The following is a 24,072-nucleotide window of genomic DNA, read 5'->3' on the forward strand; positions in this document are numbered from 1 at the left end:
TCAGAAAAGAAGATGACGCACTAATTCACAAAATGTGTAGCATGAAACAAGTTTGAGTACTGTGTATTCCTGTAAATTGGCATATAAGTCATTTCAATGTGCAGAATAAAAGTTCTAACATTACTTGGCTGACCTGCATTATGTTGGTATAAGGGAACAATATAATGAACATAAATTACTTTTGTTTCCTTTCAAACATTTAATTTTAAATATGTCAGAATAATCAGTTGTAAATCAAGATAACAGTCTATATGCATGTTATACAAAATAAACATTTCCTATCGCAGCATGAAAAAAATAATAAATGGAAAGTATTAGAATCTTATCTTGTAACAAAAATGTTTAAACCCTGAATTAATCTGTCTCAATAAAACCCAAAACAAGATTTTTAAAACAGCCTAAACTCCTTAAGATGATTTGGTAAAATCCATGATTTAAAAAATCATTTACAAAAAGGGTTGATTAAATTTTGTCAAAAAGACCTTCAAAATTATATACTATATAAAAAAGGACTAATTTTCTCTAAAATGTCCCCTTGTACAGCAATAAACCAGTCCCAAAGACCTGACTGTATTGATACTCACAGAAGCTTGTATTGTTTTATAATATTCAACACAATGGATATCAATCTCCCATTTCTCCGGCAACCTAAATAATATTTCAAACCAATGCTTCAATCTACATTTCGCAGTGTAAATGTTTAGCACCAAAAGTTCAGCTCAGAGATTCGACATTCTGGACTACAAATATGACTTAAAATGAATGTCAGTCTGTGCTCTAATCTGGGTTTACTCCGAATATTCCCACCACATTTTTCCCATTCAGACATCTAGGTTGGAATGTAAGGTTAGATAAATTGCCTATACTATAAAAAAATTGGGATTTTTTTTTTGCTGCCATGGTGTGGTAACGGCATATGGTATGAGCTTACCAACGGGCCTAGCAAACTTAAAGCATCGAGTTACAAATGCATGAAATCAATAGGAAATATGATTTATTTCTCAGAAATGACAAGTATTCATTATGTCTTTAATCAGCTTACAGACTAGACAAAACTACGGCATAGATGAAACCTTACCCAGTATTCACCATTTACATTACTAGTCACATAACTACAACATCTGAGATCCAATAGTCATGTGATATTAGAGCAAACACCTAACGTTGTTGTACAAAAATTCAAATATCAGAAGATTAAAGGCATCATGATGTAAAATTTCTCAGAAAATATATAATTTTCATATTGATTTCAAGCAAATATGACACGATGTAACAGCATTTAAGTTTGCTAGAACATCTGGTAAGCAACACTGCTTTGCCAACACCATGTTGGCTTATAGTGATGAGAGACTGGTTTTTAACTTTACATTTAAGAAACGATGCAGATATTGAGCTGTCTGTGCAACAACCAGTATACTAGCCAAATCTAATACACTGAAATGTTTGGATTTGCTCAACAAATATGTTTATGGCAAGCACCTAAATGATCCATTCTGCAATCTCAAAATATTCTGGTTAGAACTTGACAAATTTAACTCAAGATCAGTTCAGTTATGACTCAATTACATAACTGTTTCTGCAGTCAAGTGTTGGCAGAAATTACCGGGTTTTTCATGACTTTCATCAATATTTGCAAAATTCAAGGACCTTTCACGGTCTGGAAAAACTTATCATTTTTCCCGACTTTTTCCCAATTTCCCTGTAGCATGGGAACCCTGATTATACCAGACAATCTGGGTAGAACTATTTTCAAACAGTGTATGGGGTTCCCTTCCAGGAATACATCGACTATACTGAACAATTTAGGTAGATCTCAAAAGTAAAATGGCCATGAATGGTGGTTATTTAAAACATGATCATAATGTCAGTTTAGTACTGACAATTGGTAAATATGCATCTTTAAGTTGGAACACTGCAAAAGGAGGAAAAAAAGTAAAATCTAAAAGTACTAAGGATTGTTCCACAGACATAACAGAGACACAAAAAAAAAACAAATACTAAATCAAAATGAGAAAAATCACCAGCTCAATCTGCTACTAAAGTGACTGCACAGATTTTATAATGAAAACCTGCACAGAAACATTATATAAGAACTTTGTAATGAAATAAAATTGTAAGGATACAGTGTCAGGTATAACAAAGTTTCAATTCACGTTATTACTTCTATGCCTCAAACTCAATTAAAGTCACTCCATATTATTCAATCTTTGATGCAAAAGAGTAGAATAGCAGCAGAGATAAAGTATAAATTTACAGTAAAAAAACCTAGGTCTAAAAACAGAAATTTATGCTGGTGACCTTTCTGTTGCACCTGTGGCATTTGACTCAAAGTCTACCTTTACCCCTTTGTGACCAGAGAGGTGGATCCAGCTGTCCATGGGGAAGTAACCCATTCTCAAGACATGACAGTAAGGCAAGCAAGTGACCTCCTTTGGGAAAATGTATGGGAGGGCGCTGTACTCCATCCTGGCCTACAAGCACAATTGTGTCACGACTGTCTGCTGAGAAAAGGGATTTTTTGAGAAAATGTTAGAAAGCATACTTTGAATGTTGAAGATATTGCAATTTAAATTTTCTCAGAGAAATGAGATGAGTATATTTATGCTGCCATAAATTGTCATATTTTAAACTTAGACACCACCTTTTCTTATCATTTTTATGCAAACTTACAGACATGGACTAGCAACACTTTATATTTTAAACTGAAGTCTAATCTTTTGAAAAAGAATGTTTATCATAGCAACCATAGTATCAAGAATGTTTATGATATTAACCATAGTAACAATATTTATGATAGTAACCTTAGTAACAAGAATGTTTATGATAGCAACCTTAGTAGAAAGAATGTATATATGACAACAACCTTAGTAAAAAGATTCCAGCTGTCATTAATAAAAAAAAATAATATTAAAATCGAAGAATAAAAAAAACTGGATCTGTGCAGATCATTTTTATGACAGATGACTAAGAGATGGGCCAAGCTTAAACAACAAGGATTTTACCAGAAGGTTTTTTTACCATCCCAACATGAATAAGGACAGGTTAAATAAAGCTACTCCTGTGTGTCCATGTCTTTTAATTTAAGTTTTGAATTTAGGTCAGTTTTCAGTCACTGTGCTGAGCTATTTTTGTTCTATAAAGACATCCATAATTTTCACACCTCAAGCAAACTTATTTATGTATACCCTAGAATTAACTCAACACATGAATCAAAGTTGTGAAGTAAAATAATATAGAATGTCTGAAGTTTAATCGCATATATTTTCTTTGACAGAGTGAAATTATCATTCAATTCAGGCAATTATATATATTTTCTTTGACGCAGTGCATTTATCACTCAATTCAGGCATTTTACTTACGTTGTTGATGACAATGAATATACACAATCTCATCCAGAAAGATGGTCAAAGCATAATCCCAAAACACACTGAAATTTAAAAAATTTACTATTTAATTTTAGACATCATAATGGAACATTTGCAAATATGTTCCAAAAAATCAAAGGAATCAGTGCAAAAAGCACCATTATAATAAAGCAATATTTTGCTGACATTCAATGCATAAAAATGCTGAAAGACACTGTCAGTAAACTGAAACAAATTCTGATTACTTCTGCATTATAAACACTACACTAACATAAGAATACATAAGAATACATTACCTACCTTAGCAATGAGTCTGAGGTTATACAAGTACAAAAATCTTGTAAGAATTTAATCTCAATTCACAATAAACATAAGCACACAAAAAAATCTGCCTTATTTTACAATATGACTGAGAAAATTCATTCCAAATAGAAACTGGTTTTCCTAAACGACCCTGACCTTGAAAGCTTTAAATAAACAAAGGACACTGTGGTCCAGAACTCTCAATTTTGATACTACTCCTTACAATACCCAAGAATAAGATAGCCTCACTTTATATCCTAATTATGCCAAGTCTGCTTGAAAAACCTTTGATGGTTTGAGAATTATGCTCTATAAAGAAAATTGTTTATGGAGAGACAGACAGACAGACATATGGACACTGAAATGGCTATATCCAGAATTAAGGTTCCACTCCATATTTTTCTGTAGTTTGCACAGGATTAAATTCTAAAACTTTAAACAAGTCCTGACATTTGACATGTGGGATCATATGATTATGTTGGCATGAATAATTTCTATGTTCATTCAGTGTGAAACAGATAATCTGGGCCTCCAGCTCCTTATGATTAGCACAGGGTTTGACATGTGAAACTCTGAGTCAATGTGGAGTTTCAGAAAGCAACTTCTTGCACACAAAAAATTCAAAGGAAAGTAAACAGTATAACCAGTCAGATTTTTTCTTCAAATTTTGTCTATAGAAAGGTAGATGCTGGTTCATACACCTCCACAGGAATGCAGAAGTGGGAGAATTTTGTTTGCTAAAAAAGGATCAGAGCAAAATACAAAATTCTAGCTCTTTCTGAAACTTATGTGTTAGTTTGCAAGCTGGATTTAAATGCATGAAGAATAAAAATGACTTTAAAATAAAATCACCATCTACAATGGCAGAGAATTTTAGACAATATTAGCTGAAAAAAGTAAATATTTGATAGTTTTCATTTCAAATATTATATTCAGCTGGCAACACGTGACACAGAGTGAAATTTTCAGATGCCTGAAGTGTAAGGACCCAAGGACACTGTAAAATAAATATAGTTTTTAATACTTTAAGTTGCCATTCATTTTTTTGTCATTCAAATCTCTTGATGACTGCAATATTCATACAGATAGGATCACACAACGCATGTTGTGCAGGTCTTGTTACGCACGATGTGCACAGGTATCAGCGTAACCTGATTTTAGTTTAAAGCACATTTTGTACAACTTTCAGTACAACAATGCAGATTCAGTTGAAGGCTTATTTAGCACAACCTTCTGGTACAACTACGTGAATTCAGTTGAAGGCATATTTAGCACAACTTTTAGGTACAACTATGTAAACTTAGTTTAAAAAAACCTTTAGTACAACTTTCTGGTACAACTATGTGAATTATGTTTAAGGTACATTTAATACAACTTTCAGGTACAGCTATGTGAACTTAGTTTAAGGTACATATGGTACAACTTTCAATCATCACTAGGTGAATTGAGTTTAAGGAAGATTTGGTACAACTTTCAGTCATGACTAGGTGAATTCATTGAACAGTAAATTTATTGATATTATCAGATACAACTACATGAAGTCAATACTGCTTAATTACCCTGCCAACAGAATACAGATCTGAGGATGAAATGAAATAAATTAGCAAAATAACAGATTTTGGGAAAATTCGCAGAGGCACCTTTGTGTACTTGCATCACTAACATGGCTTCAACAATGACAATTTGTTCTGCACAAATTTTTTAAAAATTTGTCTGCGTATTCATCAGCATGGATTTAACTTAATCATTTTATGTTTAAATCAATACCATTTTGTCATAGTCAGTCTATATGGTACTCTGAGTCATTTGCAACCATATTCTGATAAAGGGACATAGACAGTGCTGCATCTAGGATTTTGAGAATTTGGGCAATGTGCCCCTTTAAATTAAAAAGGGAGGTGGGACCAATCTGGAAAATAGAGGGACAAATTTAGTCATAGTTGAGGTCTGTCAATAAGGCATAAAAAATGTAACTAAAAATGAAAGCAGAGTAAAAGCGAGTGTTACAATATATCCCTTTTTAAAAATTGGTGTTATAATTTTAAAAAATTGAACATCCAAATTCTGTTGTTTTAGCTCATGCTTTAAAGTTCTATTTTGTTTTTTTCCTTTAAAAAAACACTAACCAGGCAGCACTTTGTGGTCACATGCAACTGAAATGAAGAATCTCAAATAAACACATCCAGATTTGTTCTTTGAAACTGACAAAGAATTTTGAGTCAACATCAACCAAATGGCATGGATTAAGATCTGTTGGCACATTGCGTGATGGCAGTGTGACAGTATCAGATGCTGACCCTGATATGTACGATTGGGGGTGGAGTGGGGTGAGTGGGGTGAGGTGATGTCTTATGGACATAACAATCAGTACTGTGGAACTCTCTTCCCATACTGTCAACTTGAAAACTGAAAATCAAATTTGTGAGAACATACTGCATAGTCGGGAGACCATACTGATACATTAAAGTCCAATTGCTTTATTTGTTCTATATTTATCTGATGCCATTTTCTGTATCAAGTAAATCCAGATACGATTCAGTGGTTGCATTTTTCTAAGTACTGTGGATTGTGATTTAAGTTTTTTGAAAAGCAATAGTACTCAAGGAATGCCAAAACTGGTTGAAATATATTGCAATTTTTCTTTAATGAAATATTAAGTACATCTACTTACTTTCAGCCTAATGTGATTAAACAAATTCATGACATTAAAGAATCTTAACTGGAAGTTCAACTGAATTCAGCATTCCTTAGCTACCATTACTTTTCAACTGACTAAAATTGCGGTCCACAATAGCAATACTCTACTAGAAAAAAAGGGTTAATTTTTTTCTTGGGGACGGTCAAGATTTTGTATACTATAAGTAAAAAGCCATGCAGTGAAAGGGGTGGTTAGAAGGTACATTACATCCCATTTGCCTCTCCAAGTACAAGCAAACCCACAAATGATAATAAAAAGAAATGTTGAAAAACAAAAAAATTACATTTCTGCAATACTGCTTAAAGGAACTACAATTCAGTACGGGTCACAAGGCTAAAGAAAACAACCCTTTCCCTTTATTCATTTGCAGCATGAGAACAAATTTTAGTTGGTGTCTTGCACTAACAATATGTAAGGGAAATCCTTGTACCATATTTTCAAGTATAAAGACTGCATATACCTTACTCAAACATACTGAGTCATCAAGTTAACTGAAAATATTCAAACATTTTTTATCAACTAATCAACTATAGAAATGATTTGAAAATGTATTGCTCTTTTTCATGATGTTACACAATTTTATCCCTCTAGTGCCAACACATTTAGATATTACCACTTTAAACTATTTTAACTTATTACAGAACTTTTCTCAATTTGAATTTGAAGAAACAGGTGTTTGCAGAAGAAGATGTATTCCAAATTGACTGGTATTTAGAAAAAATATAATCCAGTTTTTCTTCAACAATGGTCAATACCACATAAGCAAAGGCTAAGTGAACATGCTAACAGAGGAAAGAGGCTGAAGTGAATGCAACCAACAATTCTATTATACTGCTACTGCAAGACTGGTCCCAACTATGAAGCTTTACCAGAAAAGTGTGATACAATAATTTATTCACTTACTTCATGACTGACTGATTGACTGATTTTAATACGTGAAAAGTGTGGAATGGAACCTTACATTTATCATGGCCTAGTCTATTTTACAGATATTAATAAATGTTTTTCTTCTTTTTCTTTTTGCATGCAAAAAACATATTCACTAGACAATGTAAATATCTACTGTGCTGTAATTCACAATGATTATTATCAGTGAAGTTTTAGAATGTAGGTTGGATTTCAAATAATACATTTCAGTTGACTATTTAATACAGATTTTATTAACACTTCAAACCACAAAATATAGAGAAATTTTAATTCAAAACTGCACAAAAATCTAACGATTTTAATCCATTCAGACATATTCCAAATATTTGTACCAACATGTAGATCATAGTTATGGAAATCAACATTAGGCATACTGAGAAGAAATACTGACATGGAGATGGAGTTTGTTAGCACAGTTTGGTTTGTTACCATTAATAAATATGCCTAGTAATATGAAAATGTCATAGAACATCGCCTAATGAAACTAAAAACTAAGGTCTCTGGAGATGGGTGGTTCTTTAATGCACATATGAAGTGATTGCTGAGATGCATATAGCTGCTGTTATACATGTACACAAAGTTCAATATTAGTGTATTTATGAACTGCATCAAATTTTATGATTTGGCCATCTGAAATTTGTCCTTTCTGGAAATCAGGCACAGTTATATCAGATACGTAGTAAGCTATGTGGCAATGAAGAAGTTCTTTAGCAATGATGTGAATTTACAATACAAACTCTCTTTACCAGCCAACAAGGGGAAATAACTCACATAGTTTGATAAGGTAAGGAATGTAAACATAAAGACATAATGATGATTTTATGGGAGGTGGCTGTGGTGGGGATAGTTTTTAATGGTACAGTTTATCAAATTATTGGCTATATCAGGCAGAGGATATGGGACTTGGGTTCCTGTCCCACAGATCAAATGAAGCAGCCAACCCAGGGTTGGTCTGGGCAGATATCTAACCTGCAACCCTAGGATTACATGTCTGATGCCTACTAACAGATAATTGTGCTGCCCTGAGAAAGGAACCATACATGTACATGGATTGACATAATGTTCAAGGATTGCTACGTTCATGTGAGGTTGCACTGTTTTTGGAACAACATAAATGAGGCCACATTATACCTATTATCCAATGAAAACATTAATTTTTATTTTTGTATATAGAAATGAACACAAACATGGCTGTTAACTGATCAACAGTCAGAACACTGTATTCTTGCAAGAAGTGAGATATGAGCGGCATGTTTATATTTATGTAATTTATTATGCCATTGATATGTGTTTGTCTTTACGTACATCTATATCCCCCCATATATATATATATATATATATATATATATATATATATATCTGGGTATGGATGTATACCTCCTGTCATACTCCTCCTCCGCTCCATCACAGCAGCCATTCATAAGCTGGTTGGGGGTCCACATGATAGTCAGTCCCTCTGCCGTCTGATGGAGGGAAAGGTATCCGGCTAAGGCCTCTATATCCTCCTTCTGTTTGAACAATAACACAAAGTCACAAACCAAAAGAAATATGGGTGTTGCTGAACCTTAAATCTCACTCATTATACTGCATACTCCAATTAAAATTAATGCACGTTATTAAAGTGTCAATATCAGTCATGCAAATGAATGTGCTTATCATCTCTTATGACCATACATGCAACAAAGTTTTAGAACAGAAATAAAATGCACAAGTAAATACTACTACTCATATTACAGCAAGTGCCTAAGCAACCATACCAAACAGCTGGGAGGGGCAAAAATTCCCATCAAACTACTTCTTTTATTGGGAGGTGGCTCCAAAAAGAAGTTTTGTGGGCAGGCCCAGAATTTCCTTTTATGCCAACTGCTCTGGTGGCCTAGTGGTTAAAGTGTCTGTCTTCGATGCGGCAGGTTGTGGGTTTGATCAATGGCAGTGGCATACCAAAGACTTATAAAAATTGTACTGACAGCTGCCTCGCTAGGCACTCAGCATTAAGTGGTTAATGTTAGGACTGGTTGGCCTGGTGTCAGGATAATGTGACTGGGTGGGACATCATGCTACATGTCTGTCGCATGATTCCCCAATGCTAGATATCACTATAAACTGCCACACTGCAGACATCGTAGCGATAGTGGACCAACAGATTTGGGTCTATGCAGTTTGTTAAGAGCAATTAAGTAGAACAAACAACATTAACCCTGATCTGCTGGCACATTATGCAACAGTAGAATAGCGTGATTATGCAACAGTAGAATAGCGTGATTATGCAACAGTAGAATAGCATGATTATGCAACAGTAGAATAGCATGCAAGTTGTTTGCTGTTGAACTTCACTGATACATGCTATGTTTGATAATAGGCACAAAGAGACTGAAAATAATTATTATTTCAGTTTTGATAATCCATTTTATGATGCACTGAGACCAAAGTTTTTAGATACTTTTATCAACAAAATATTGATTAGTTATAGACAATTAATTACTTCCTGTGATACTATTACAATATTATGCCTTTCTAAGCTTCATTTAGAATTGCTTTATGCCTAGCAGTAATTCTGATTTCCATTTATCCAGTGTTTGAGAGTACACCATTTATGTAATTTGGTGAACATAAATAAACCGACTAATGTCATATGGAATACATAGATCAACTGACTTTTGATCATTTAGTGTAGTGCCATTTGGTGTGCAAAGATCAAATGGTGTACTTAGGTCAAAAGACAAATTCATTTGATCTACATAGATCAACTGACAAGTATCATTTGGTGAACATAGATAAACTGACTATTAATCATTTGGTTTATGTAGATCAACTGTGCACAAATCAAATGACTATTGATCACTTGGTGTACATAGATTAACTGACTAGTGTCATTTGGTGTGCACTGACTAGTGCCATTTGGTGTACATAGATAAACTATTGATCATTTGGTGTGCATAGATCAACCGAACAGTGTCATTTGGTGTGCACAGATCAACTGACTATTGATCATTTTTACAGCATATGATGACATGCATTTCACTGTTTCTCTTAATAATATTTTATATTACATCTACTTCCATGATTTGCACAAGGAATAAAAGTACTATGTTAATGTATTATTTGTCAGTGTATTTTGTATAAAAACTGGTGCCCCAAAGTACTGTAATAAAATTTACCATTATTATTATTATCATTTACCATTATTATCATTGCCATTATAATTATTATTATTAGTAGTAGTATCACCATTATTATCATTATTATTATCATTACCATTATGACTATCATTACCATCATTATTATCACTACCATATGATTACAATAACTTCGAAGTGTAATGAATTTCTCAGGAATTAATAAAGAAACAAAGTTATGTACTGATTGACAGATGGATAATGGCCAGTCTTGTGTGCTAATAATTTACTGTTTAAGTGATACATACTACCTAAAAAGTGCTTACTGGCTGTACTAATACGTTGTTCTTTCCATACAGCAGCTGGGTTTTGTTGTTCTGGTGGAGCGATTCTACATACTCTCTTGCTGACATGTGATGAAAACTTTTGGAACTGTCTTCACTACTGGAGCTTGCATTTCTTCTGACCTGAAATTAAACAGAAAGCTGGTAATGTTAAGAACCAGGCAGAATATTGATATGCTAATACAAATCTTGATTTCAATTTTAAAAGTAAAAGCTCAGAGACTGCTCTAAAAGATTTTCTGCAAGTTTTAATTACTTGAAAAAAATATATTGAAAATTAAAACTTTAAACAATCTTTTCTCACTTGATCATGCAATCTTCCAGGAAAATGTCAAATTAGTTCGATTTCTGCTTAGTTCTCAATGCAGTCCTGAAAAGGTGTTATTTTTAGAAACAGTGGCCATATCTGATGACTGTTCAGCATGAACTGTACAAGCAGGAAAAGCCTTACTGTGAAAAAGCTGCATCAAATTTTGATCTACCTCAGATCTGTTACATTGTTTTGGGGAAAGGTGCTTAAAGGTTTCTTTGGTACCAATAAGTGATTGCCAGTCAGCATCTTTTGTACAAACATGAAAGACCTCAATGCCAGGAAGCTCTGTATCAAATTTGGTAAAATTCTGTTGAGAGTTGCTTTTGAAAAGAAGCTGACTGTAAGTTCGTTTTTTGTTTACAAGCAACAGCGCTCAAATCTGATGGTGGATTGGCACTTGCATGATTCTGATGCTGTAATGTTATTTGTAAAATCTGGATTTTATCTGTTGTTTCTCTCTCACATGTAAACCATTGGGTTTAACTTTCTGAGTGGTTTAAGTCTCACATGCAAAGCACAGCTGAGACAGCAATATCACTTTTTTACTGGTACTATCCTTGGTGTTACTGACATGTGCATCAATGTTCAATTCCCTGATGCTGTTGTATGTAGTCATGAAGATTGATGGGTTCATCCCTCTTATGTGGTACTCCACAATATGTGGAAAAGTTGAATCAGCTCTACTGAAGCAGGTGAGCTGGTAGAGCAAAACATGTTGAATTAGTAATGAGTTGATATATGGCCTTATAGCCAGTTGACTTAAAAACAAGGTTTACTGCATGCATACATCGAAAAGCAACAACAAAGTGTCCCAGCATTTATTTCAACCACAGATGTATTCACCATAAATAAATATCCCAAACAGTTCCTGAAAACTGATAACAACAATGAAATCAAGATTAATGATACCTTTTATATCATGCACAATGAAAAATTCTGTACCTACTCTACTTGTTTGACTGGGATGAGAAATAACCTACCAAATATATTTGACTGGGACGAGTAATGTTATGTATAAATAATCTGCATTGTTTGTAGTTATGTTTTAATTTTTTTTTTAAATTTCATTTTATGCTGTAGGTAATTGTATTTTGGACTTGACTTTGTCCAAAATCAAAGTTCATTTTCTATCTGACCTGAATTGCTGATTTTTAAAAAATTTTGTAAACAACTAATACAAAGCTAAATATTTTTGCTATGAGTATGGATAACTATTAGGATTATTATCTTTGTCTGAGTTAAGGACATTTTATTTACCATATTTTATACTATAATTTTAGTTACAGACTTCTAATTATAACTCCGATTTTATCTAGTAAATATAAGGAATTTTCAGGAAGATTATTTTCCATTAAATAATTGGTTTTCTTTTAGAAAATGCATAATGTTCACTTACACTAGTTAAAGGTTTTCTTTTCATCTGATTCTCCAGTATCGACCAACCTAACACATCTTGATGACCACACAATGCGTGCCTGTATATATAAAACTCCTCAACCTATCAAACTTTGTTCCTTCAATAAAAGTATGAGATTGTGGCACTGTTCTTTTGTACATTAATTCATCCATCTGCAAGACATTACTTCTCAGACTGGTTTCCCTCCTCCACATGAGAAACCATTAGTCTCAGTGATCATCACAAACAAACTTTACTGAGATATGATTATGTAAAATGATAAATTAATTGCGTTAAGAGTTTTCTACAAAAAATTACTACAAATTAAGGCATATTACTGTCAGTAAGTAAAATCTTATGAAGAATTGGCAAAATGGTCAAGATACATTCAGGTAATAGTAAACTTGTTGGATGCTTACGATGCCAACACAGCAACCTAGATAATACATGCAAAGACAGTGTGTGTGTGTGTGTTTTGGATTTTTAACATAGCTTTAACAATTCTCATATCGCTACGATGTCTGCAGTGTGGCAGTTTATAATGATGTCTAGCACTGGGGCATCATGCGACAGACATGTAGCATGATGTCCCACCCAGTCAAATTATCCTGACACCAGGCTGACCAGTCCTAAAACTAACCTTTTAATGTTGAGCAGCTCGTGAGGCAGCTGTTAGTACCATTTTTATAAGTCTTTGGTATGACTCGATTGGGGTAGGAATATACATATTAGTCATCAAACTCAAAATATGTTTGTCATAAGTCTGATCTTTGCTAAATTATAACATGAACAATATATACTTAATATACATGTCATCTAAATATATTGCTACTTTGCAATCTGCTGTATTTCATTTAGATCATTGTTAGCCATCAAAATTTTAATTTGTATGTGTGCTAAAGAGGAATTCCAAAAAAAAGGACAAGGATAATAAGACCATTCAAAAATGTTTTTATTTCCATGGTTTTAAAAGAAAAAGTGAGGATTACCCTGCCTAACCATATAATCATGCCTGCTTCATGTAAAATATCTAACTACTTGTCCTATATTCATATAATCATGCCTGCTTCATGTAAAATATCCAACTACTTGTCCTATATTCATATAATCATGCCTGCTTCATGTAAAATATCTAACTACTTGTCCTATATTCATATAATCATGCCTGCTTCATGTAAAATATCTAACTACTTGTCCTATATTCATATAATCATGCCTGCTTCATGTAAAATATCCAACTACTTGTCCTATATTCATATAATCATGCCTGCTTCATGTAAAATATCTAACTACTTGTCCTATATTCATATAATCATGCCTGCGTCATGTAAAATATCTAAGCACTTGTCCTATATTCATATAATCATGCCTGCTTGATGTAAAATATCCAATTACTTGTCCTATATTCATATAATCATGCCTGCTTCATGTAAAATATCCAATTACTTGTCCTATATTCAAAAAGATAGACACTTAAAACCTTCAGATATAATAAGGGTATAAAATGGTTTTAGTCATCTAGACATTATGTCATCAACATGGAGATGAATTGGATAGGTGGTTAGGGATTACTGAGAAATGCACGAGGTCCATGCTGCTCTGCTGCTGACTTGTTTGGAACCCAACTTAAGTAAAATTTAAATCTTAACCAGTCAAACAAAAAGGAAGAATTGTAAGGTGTTTATGATGCTACCAGTAAGATGTTACATGACAGATAAACTAAGAGCAATGTATACTTGTAATCCGGGTCTCTTTGGTGAGCCAGGTCCTGTGATGTGGTGGTTTGTTCCTGAATGTATGCGATGACGCTGAACTAATTCATCTGCAGGTGGATCTGTCCAGTAATGATCTACTGTCTTCATTTTTGTATATTCCAAGGCACAAGGGCCAACTGAAACACACATGAGAATGAACAAGAATACCATAAGTGAAAGTAAACTGGTAACGGTAAAATTACTGGTAGAAGTTTCTGCTACCTGAGCACAAGTTTTCATTGTAGTATTTCATCGGTGATCATCTTTAGACAAAATCACTGTAAAGATATATCAGGACATACACATATTGTATTCATTGAAACAAATGTAAACTACGGTAATTGTACCCCAAATCAATGAACATGTCCAAATACAGTATATGCAACCACTGTGTAACTAAGAGGTGAAATGATTCATTGATATAGCAACATACTTAATGCTGAGCACCAAGTGAGGCAGCTGTTAGTACCATTTTTATAAGTCTTTGGTATGACTCGATCGGGGTAGGAATATACATATTATAACTGTCACTCCTGTATCATAGTATGTATTATTTGCTAACAGTAGGCTACATACTGTGGTATGTATTTTATCACTACTCTAAGATCATGATAATATATTGTATAATGACCAAGAAGGTGATGTACAGCACAAGTACACTCACCAATTATGTTTATAAAATTTTCATTATCGTATTAAAATTCTCACATAGACAAGACAGTTGCAGATGGTGTGTATACTGGGAATTTCACATGCAGTCTGAATACAGGAGTTTTGATAATCTTGTTTGTGTAGGTATATGGTGATGTAAGAATAACTATAATATAATGTTTTTGCTGCATGCATTATTTTCTGGAATACTTAGAAATGAATTTGAATCCTCAGACTCTTCCCTCATGCTCAAGCTGTGAATGTGTAATATGCAAATACTACAGAACTAATTTTTAAGACAATTTTGAATTTATGATAACAAAGAAAGTGCATTTTTGAAACAGTGATTACCAGTAAACAAACAAATCTTGAAAGAATTATACTCATAACTGCTTGCTGCTAAAGTATATCTCATGCATGGTGCGATCCAGTACAAACTGTATTCAATGTCATGTGCTTTGACGTTACAATCAAAGCTGCACCCATTGAGAAAAATTCATACACCCCTGTTATTTGTGATGATTTGACCAGACATCGTCTTTTCTTGACCCAGTTTAGTGTCCTTGCCACCATTACACAAGTCCATAGTGATCAATAATTTTTGTCTGAAGAATTCTGGATGACAGTTCACCAATTAGGTTTGAATAGCCTTTAGTTAAACTATATTATTATTATATTTTTAAAACAGCAATCAGTATCAAATTTAAGAAGAGCAAAGCACCTACATGAGCATACTGACATACACTTTAGAGATCTTTCATTTCAACCAATCGCATTAAATGAGATCTTTCATTTCAACCAATTGCATTAAATGAAAACGGAGTGAAAAGTTCCATCATTATTACATATGCAAGAAATATGAACAGACGAAGAAAACAAAACTTAAACTTGAAAAGAATGAAATACCTTAAGTATTAGGTTGTGCTGAAAATCACCTTTATTAACACTTATTGCAACAGTATAAATATTTTCCTATCAACTTATATGAGTGTCATCAAAGGCAAATCATTTGATAGTTCCTCGGTATTTAGTTGACATTTTATGGACAACAATGGCAATTTTCACTGTCCCTAAAATATCCATAACTGACAGACCTGAACATCATATTTAGAAAAATAACTAATATTTCTTTTATTCCATTTAAAGGAGAGGTGACAACATAAAAGAAAGTTATAGAAACTTACCCAAAAGGGAAGCAAATATTGGTCCATCAACAGGGTCGGATATAAGAGCTTCAGCTTCGTAGTATTTGCTACACAGGACAATTAAAAAGAGAAGTCAGTATAAAAATAAATATCCCATGAAATGTAAATACTCATTTAAGTTCTGAATCTTTATCTTTTTCTTAGCAAATATCTCAAGTGAAGATCCCAATGTAAAAAGTAGTTCTTGTGTGGGGTTGTGGGTAATACAGTCACTCAAGTGGTTACAAGCTCATCTAATCATATGCAAGAACACATCATTAAAATGATTGTGTAGATGCTATAAACCTAATTACCAACTCTAATACACATCATCAAGAATAGTCACTAAAGTGTCGACAAGCTCAACCATTCAGATACAATGTCACCTCATTAATATGCATGGATTTTGCTCATAATTGTACTCATCTAAGATGTTAGTGATTTAAATTTTATCAAAACTGGATCAGAAATACAGTCTCTATAGTAGTATCAAGCACAGCTAATCACAAGCAAGACCACCGAGTCATTACTATGCATGCATCCCATACAATATTGAACTCATGTGAGATTTTGATCATACAAGCCTATATTTGAAGGTTATCAAGATCAGATATAAAATAATATGGCTTCCAGAGTGGTAATATTAGCTCAACAAATCAGATGCAAGATTGACTTCTTAAAATGCATGCATCAAGTTCACTATCAAAACTGTTCAAAATCTGGTTGATAGAAGCATATATTCCATGTCTGATCTAAATCCAAATCAGAAATATGGCTTCTTGAGTGGTAACAAGATCACCCATTCAGATGCAAGACTGCCTCATTAAAAATGTGTGGATCTTGCTCTAGACTAAATTCATTCAAGATCTTGAAAAATATGCCCATATTCCATGTCTGAAGAAAACTGAATAAGAATTATGGCTTCCAGAGTGCTATGGTAGTAAGCTCAGTCAATCAAAAAACAAAATTACCTTATCAGTAAGTGCAGATCTCTCTCATTTATGGAAGGTGTCCAAAGATCCTTATGATATAAGCAAATATTCTAAGTATGATCAGAATCAGAGCCAATACAGTATAAAACTTCCAGAGTGACAACAAATTCAGCCAATCAGATGCATGATTACATCATTAATATTATGTGGATTTTGCTCTTTATCAAAATCATCCAAGATCTAGAAGATATAAGCCCACATTTCCAAGTTTAATAAAAACTGGATCAGAAATACAGGCTCCAAACTGGTAACAAGGTCATCCAATCAGATGCAAGATCTCACTCATTATCAACTTGTCGAAGATTTTGATGATTAAACCAATGTCCCAAGTTGGACTGAAATCAGATCAGAAATATGAATTCCAGAGTGGTAACAAAAAATGTTGATGGATGGATGACATTTGGAAAAGGTAGGCCATACCTTAACCATAAGCTCACCTGGTCCTGTGGCTGTTAAAAACTAGGTCATGTATTCTAAAAAAATTTAAAACAAGAAATTCTTGAGTTCATGAGAATATGGTGCTATTGATGATGCCAAAATAGAAAGTGTTACAATGAAGAAACCTGTTTAAAAGTGCTCATCAAATCTGACTTAAACTGATTTATAATGGTTGCAGAAACCTAAATAACAATGCATGAAACAATGCAGGCCATAACTCTTCTATACGATGACAAAGACAAAAACAATCTAACTTGTATCAGATTTCCTTAGTACAAAGCATTACACCAAATTTGATGGTACATGTACATACAAAATTAGAATCTAATAATTATAAATAGTTGCTTGTATGGAAATAAAAGTGGGATTTTGACAGCCATAGCTCCACCCAACATACCACAGATCCCTGGCAATTTAACTCATTTGAAATCTAGCCAATACAAAACACCATACAAATCTAATTTAAGTCCAATAATCTCAAATTAAGCTGCAGAAACCAAAGTGTGACAGGATGAATAATCTGGGTCAATAAATGCTACTAGAAGATGACACAGAATATTGACAAGGGATCTCATGTGAAGCCTTGTTGATTTCAAGCAGCATAAAAAATCTGACTCAAATTCAATTATTTGCTGTAAAGTCACACCCTGGAAATCAAACTGCTTGATAACAGACAGGAAAACAGAAATAATGACTTGGCTGAGTTAAATTTGCTGAATAGAGCTCTAATACCAACAAACTTTGTGTGCCACAATACTTTTAGTTAAATATCAGGAAATAAGTATGCTGCTTATATTAGAATTCAGACAAAACAGTCAGATCATGGTTTTCATTTTGTACATAATACTATTTCTAATGTAATATTAAATTAATCTAGCTTTTCCAAATAAACCCAATTAGAACAAGACAGTCTAGATCATATACTTTCTTGTTGGAATCACCCTAAACAAAGAGAACATAAGGGCAAAACATGCTTAATAAGGTCTGAGCTTTTCACAGCTCATAACCTTTCCAAGTCAGACTATTACCAAAGAGACCCAGGTGGCCGTTATATTGCTCACCTGCTTATTTGACCTATGTCAGCTTGTGAATGCAAATTTACACACTGTAGAGGGGAAAGAAATCTTATTACATTGTATGTTACTGTTGGTGTCATTTATCTTCTTCCCTATACCATATATAGGATCACTTTCTTGGCATAAAAAGAACAAGTCACATTATACAACAAGCATTCTCCCTTTGATCTCTCCTTCCCCATGGGATAAGACCACGATTCATAACTTAAAAAATGTTCATAGCCATACCCTTGAAATATATACAATTACTTATAAGGGCAATTAATATGTGTAGTCACATGGATTTCTGGGTCTGCTGACCATTCTGAGGCTCCTCCCCTGAAGTCCTAATCTGGAAACCATTGAAATCCCACCCAAGGAAGCTGCAGTAGCTGAGTGGTCCAGGTGTTAGACTCATGACAAGAAAGTTGTGGGTTCATTTTCCACTATATGATCAGTCTGTATTTTCATTACTACACGTGGATCTTCCTCATAATGAAACTCATCTGAGATCTTGATGATAAAGTATGGTGTCTAGTGCTCACATGCTCAGCTGATCAGATGTAAAAGCACCACATGTTTATATAACTGATCTCAATTTTGATTATACAAGCTTACGTACCAAGTTTGATCATAATCTGATCAGACGTAAGATCTCTAGAGTGTGTACAAGCTCCGTCAAATCAAATGCAAAATCACCACATAAATATACATGGATATTGCTCATACCTGAACTCTAAGGAGATCTTGATAAAAGGTTACTTAAAAAAAAAAAAATCTTGTTTAAATTTATTTAGAAATACGGCCTCTAAAATGTTCACTAGCTCTGCCAATTAGATGCAAGATCAATATTATGTAGTATCAACCTCATCCAAAATCTATAAGCTTATCATTATTAACCTTATATCCAGACATTAAAAAGTAATTAATTATTTCTCTGTAAAGATATTTCATGTCTAATGCCAATAATTAATAAAGTTTCCTGGCTAATGTCTGGTAAATGAATATCTTTACTGTCAAACACTGCCTAGGCAGGTAAACTAATTTGCATTTTATTCTTCCTTGCCAAAATATAACACTTCCATGATAATGTTTGATGTCCTTGTAGAAATAAAAAATTCTAGTTGGATTTCTGGTTTTTAATTTCTTTTTTTGATTGAAAAGCTATGACAGTCTGTTAACTGTGTACATGAACTGCTGCTGGCGATAAGTCCTCCTAGAGACATGGTCCACAAACATGATCCAAGTCCGACTGCTATCGCTCATTTATTTTAAAGTGTTTTAATATTACAGGAAAAGAACAGTGATAATTGTGATTGTGATTTAACAGCATGAAGGAATCAGGATGTGATAACAGTTTTTTTTCTTCTATATTAACTTATTAAATTAGCTTAATTCCATTTTATATAAATAAATCAATACCTTGGAAAAAGAAACAAATGATCATATTCATTTTTTCTTCTTTAAGCAACACAGCAGAGCAATACTATAACACATCACAGCAATACTACAAGACAGCACAGCAATACTACAACACATCACAGCAATACTACAACACAGCACAGCAATACTACATCCACTTGTTTCCTAAGAAAAATCCTTTACAACTCCTCCACAGCAGATTTAAGATCAAAACCTTCTTCTATCACCTGCATCAATTTTGTAACAGCTTGTTTTCCATTCCCACTGCCCTTTATCTTGACTATGAGAAATGAAGCATGATAAGTGCTGATGATGTATGATGAACAGCACTGACTAAAAACTAATACAAATTATTACATTAGGTATTTCAAAGAAAAAAAACTGCGGGAACTCAACTAAATACCTGTTGTTCTGTACAAGGTAGTCTAGAATTTTAGCAAGCTGTTTTTCAAATATGGCTACCCGTATCCAGATGTACTTTGGATTGTATGTTGTTGTTGGCCGCTTCAACTGAGTTTTACTGGCATCCACTGACTTCCTGAAAAATTTAGTGATATTAGAAATATAGCATAAGTGGGGATTGAAGCCCACAATCTTGTTATAAGAAGGTTGTGGTAAACTTGAGGGCTTTATTGCAAGGGACCACATATTAGTTAAACAGATGCAATATTTTGGAGAAAAAATGTCAGCATTGATAAAAAAAATATGCAAATGCTTTTAAGGGCATAAGTGATTCTTACAACAAATAAGTAAAACAAAAGTCTCTGCATGGAAGTGAAATAAATGTGACATTTGTAAAAGCAATAAGATCTAATTAGGATGGTTCCCATAGAAACTAATAGCAGTATGCCACAAGTCTGGAAACAATGACAAGAATATTAACAAACAAAACAGAGCCTTGACAAATTGCAGTGTAAACTTTCAGCAGCAACATTACAAACCGGTACATACTGTATTGTGCACTGAATGCATATGACTGTGTATGACACAGGTCACTCGTGGCCATAAAGATTTCAGATAAATAATTTAGACCATGATCTGCTGGTGCATTCAATGTACACTACTATAGTTCAATGTACACTACTATAGTTCAATGTACACTAGCAAATTTCAATGTACACTACTATAGTTCAATGTACACTATTACAGTCCAATGTACACTATTACAGTCCAATGTACACTAGCATATTTCAATGTGCACTAGCATATTTCAATGTACACTAGCAAATTTCAATGTAAACTAGCATATTTCAATGTACACTAGCATATTTCAAATGTACACTAGCAAATTTCAATGTACACTAGCATATTTCAAATGTACACTAGCATATTTCAAATGTACACTAGCAAATTTCAAATGTACACTAGCATAGTCCAATAACACTGAAATCTGAGTACAAAATATCACCAGCTAGAAACTTTATTATTTTTTCAACTGGCAAATTACTAATTCTAACAAGGAAAAATACGAACTAGCAACTACAGTTTTGAGTCATGTTTAATGTCTCGTTATAATTGTAATTGGTCCGTGCCAATTAAATGAATAAAATGCACTTGGGAACATAACAGTACATGGGACTGACAAAATTTTCTTTAGCACTAATGCCACTCCAACACATCAGCAACATTATCTCTGTAAACAAAACTACACCAATCATGCAGGAACATGTACGACATGTCAGTGCTAATCTTTTGTGATCTGATGTAGTCCACAGAGCTTACTTTTTAGATAGATTAGAAATTTTTGCAAACCACTGTGCTTGTTTGGAACATCACTGTTTTTCAAATGAAATACATACAAGGATGTAAAAAGAAATTATTGTTGTTATTATGAGCTTAATGCTAAAAGTATCCTGCATGTGGTACGATGTTGTTGGGTCATAAATCAGAATGTTTTAACATGTGCTCTAACTGAAGACAAGACATTTAATTGACAAACATAACTTGACATTACTCACTGTGCCTTTTTACTGATTAACAATACGATTTTCACTTTTTAACTGTCTTTCAAAGTTGTAAATATGTGAATCATTTTGAAATCCTATTTAAAAAGGATAATGTTCTTAACATAAGGATGCATTGGCCATAATTGTAACTGAACTGAATAATCCATTTTTCCCCAAAGTCATTTGAGATTATTCTAGAGTTAAATCATTTGAAACTGAAAAATTGTTAAAGCTATGTTAACAAATCTAAAGCACACACACATACACACAAACTCACACACACATACACAAACACACACACATACACACAAACACACACACATACACAAACACACATTTAAACCTTTAGCTTATATTTTATATACTTTTACAGAATTTAAATATTTATACCTTTATGTTATACGTTGTGACTTTCACATAATTTTAACATTTATACTTTTTTCTTCTACTTTATATAATTTTACTGAATTTCAACATTTACACATTCTTTTTATACATTGTACAGTTTTATAGATTTTCAACATCTTCACATTTTGTTTATCATCTTGTAGTACTTCATGTTTATGTTTATTCTGAAGGCTTTATCTTCTGTCAAGTACGGTGCTGACATGCCATTACATCTATAAATGCATGAATCCATATATTAACCATTTTATACAAACACATATTTTTGTACATGATGCTTCGAAGCTGAGTAGTCAAGCACACCCCAATGAATTCTCCACCAGTATAATTCAGTATGCATTCAGCTTTTATGTGGTTTGAAACACTTTGCCATGATAACCGCAACACATGCGAGATAAACTTGACACATCTCTCGGTTAAAATACTGCTCACCATTCAAAATGCCCAAAACATGTGAAACAATTAAGTGTTGTTATAAAAGGCTTTTTGAATGAACCACTTATTGAGATGGGGAGTTTAAGCTGATTACTAGAACATCATTAGAAATACACAAATATCAAAATTTTCACAATCTGAATTTAAGTGCTTCTACAGGTGAAAAGTGAAATACAAAATAAAACTAAAATATCAACAGCTCTGTTTTCAGGTAATATTAGACGGTGTAAGTCTACCCCCTTTCTTCCATGTAATATTAGACGGTGTAAGTCTACCCCTTTTCTTCTATGTCATATTAGACGGTGTAAGTCTAACCCCTTTGTTCCAAGTAATATTAGACGGTGTAAGTCTACCCCCTTTGTTCCATGTAATATTAGACGGTGTAAGTCTACCCCCTTTCTTCCATGTAATATTAGGCGGTGTAAGTCTACACCCTTTGTTCCATGTAATATTAGGCGGTGTAAGTCTACACCCTTTGTTCCAAGTAATATTAGGCGGTGTAAGTCTACACCCTTTCTTCCATGTAATATGAGATGGTGTAAGTCTACCCCCTTTGTTCCATGTAATATTAGACGGTGTAAGTCTACCCCCTTTCTTCCATGTAATATTAGATGGTAAAGTCTACCCCCTTTCTTCCATGTGATATTAGATGGTGTAAGTCTACCCCCTTTCTTCCAAGTAATATTAGATGGTGTAAGTCTACCCCCTTTCTTCCATGTAATATTAGATGGTGTAAGTCTACCCCCTTTCTTCCATGTAATATTAGATGGTGTAAGTCTACCCCCTTTCTTCCATGTAATATTAGATGGTAAAGTCTACCCCCTTTCTTCCAAGTAATATTAGATGGTGTAAGTCTACCCCGTTTCTTCCATGTAATATTAGATGGTGTAAGTCTACCCCCTTTCTTCCATGTAATATTAGATGGTGTAAGTCTACCCCCTTTCTTCCATGTAATATTAGACGGTGTAAGTCTACCCCCTTTCTTCCATGTAATATTAGACGGTGTAAGTCTACCCCCTTTCTTCCATGTAATATTAGACGGTGTAAGTCTACCCCCTTTCTTCCATGTAATATTAGATGGTGTAAGTCTACCCCCTTTGTTCCATGTAATATTAGACGGTGTAAGTCTAACCCCTTTTTTCCATGTAATATTAGAAAGTGTAAATCTACCCCCTTTGTTCCAAGTAATATGAGATGGTGTAAATCTACCCCCTTTGTTCCATGTAATATGAGATGGTGTAAGTCTACCCCCTTTGTTCCATGTAATATGAGATGGTGTAAGTCTACCTCTCTGAAAGCAGATGTAAAAAAAAAGGAGATATTATTTA

The 24,072-nt window shown here is 33.5% G+C and overlaps 1 protein-coding gene across 4 annotated transcripts in view; it reads right to left on the minus strand.

Moving 5' to 3' along the window:
- The window catches only part of LOC149771684 (small G protein signaling modulator 1-like), a 110,859-nt gene that overhangs the window by 50,988 nt on the left and 35,799 nt on the right, over positions 1-24,072 (minus strand). For 2 of the 4 annotated variants that reach the window (XM_089948230.1, XM_089948227.1), the window contains exons 5-11: positions 20,362-20,496; positions 16,052-16,119; positions 14,199-14,353; positions 10,736-10,876; positions 8,671-8,801; positions 3,360-3,427; positions 2,337-2,501 (exon numbers count right to left, since the gene is read on the minus strand). In XM_089948230.1, the coding sequence (XP_089804356.1) occupies positions 2,337-2,501; positions 3,360-3,427; positions 8,671-8,801; positions 10,736-10,876; positions 14,199-14,353; positions 16,052-16,119; positions 20,362-20,496 (863 nt within the window). The remainder of the gene's footprint in view (positions 1-2,336; positions 2,502-3,359; positions 3,428-8,670; positions 8,802-10,735; positions 10,877-14,198; positions 14,354-16,051; positions 16,120-20,361; positions 20,497-24,072) is intronic. The other 2 variants (XM_089948229.1, XM_089948231.1) reach the window with 2 other exon arrangements.

This window comes from Sinohyriopsis cumingii, unplaced genomic scaffold, assembly GCF_028554795.1.
Source record: "Sinohyriopsis cumingii isolate HCF-2022 unplaced genomic scaffold, ASM2855479v2 utg001727l, whole genome shotgun sequence".
Taxonomy (NCBI): domain Eukaryota; kingdom Metazoa; phylum Mollusca; class Bivalvia; order Unionida; family Unionidae; genus Sinohyriopsis; species Sinohyriopsis cumingii.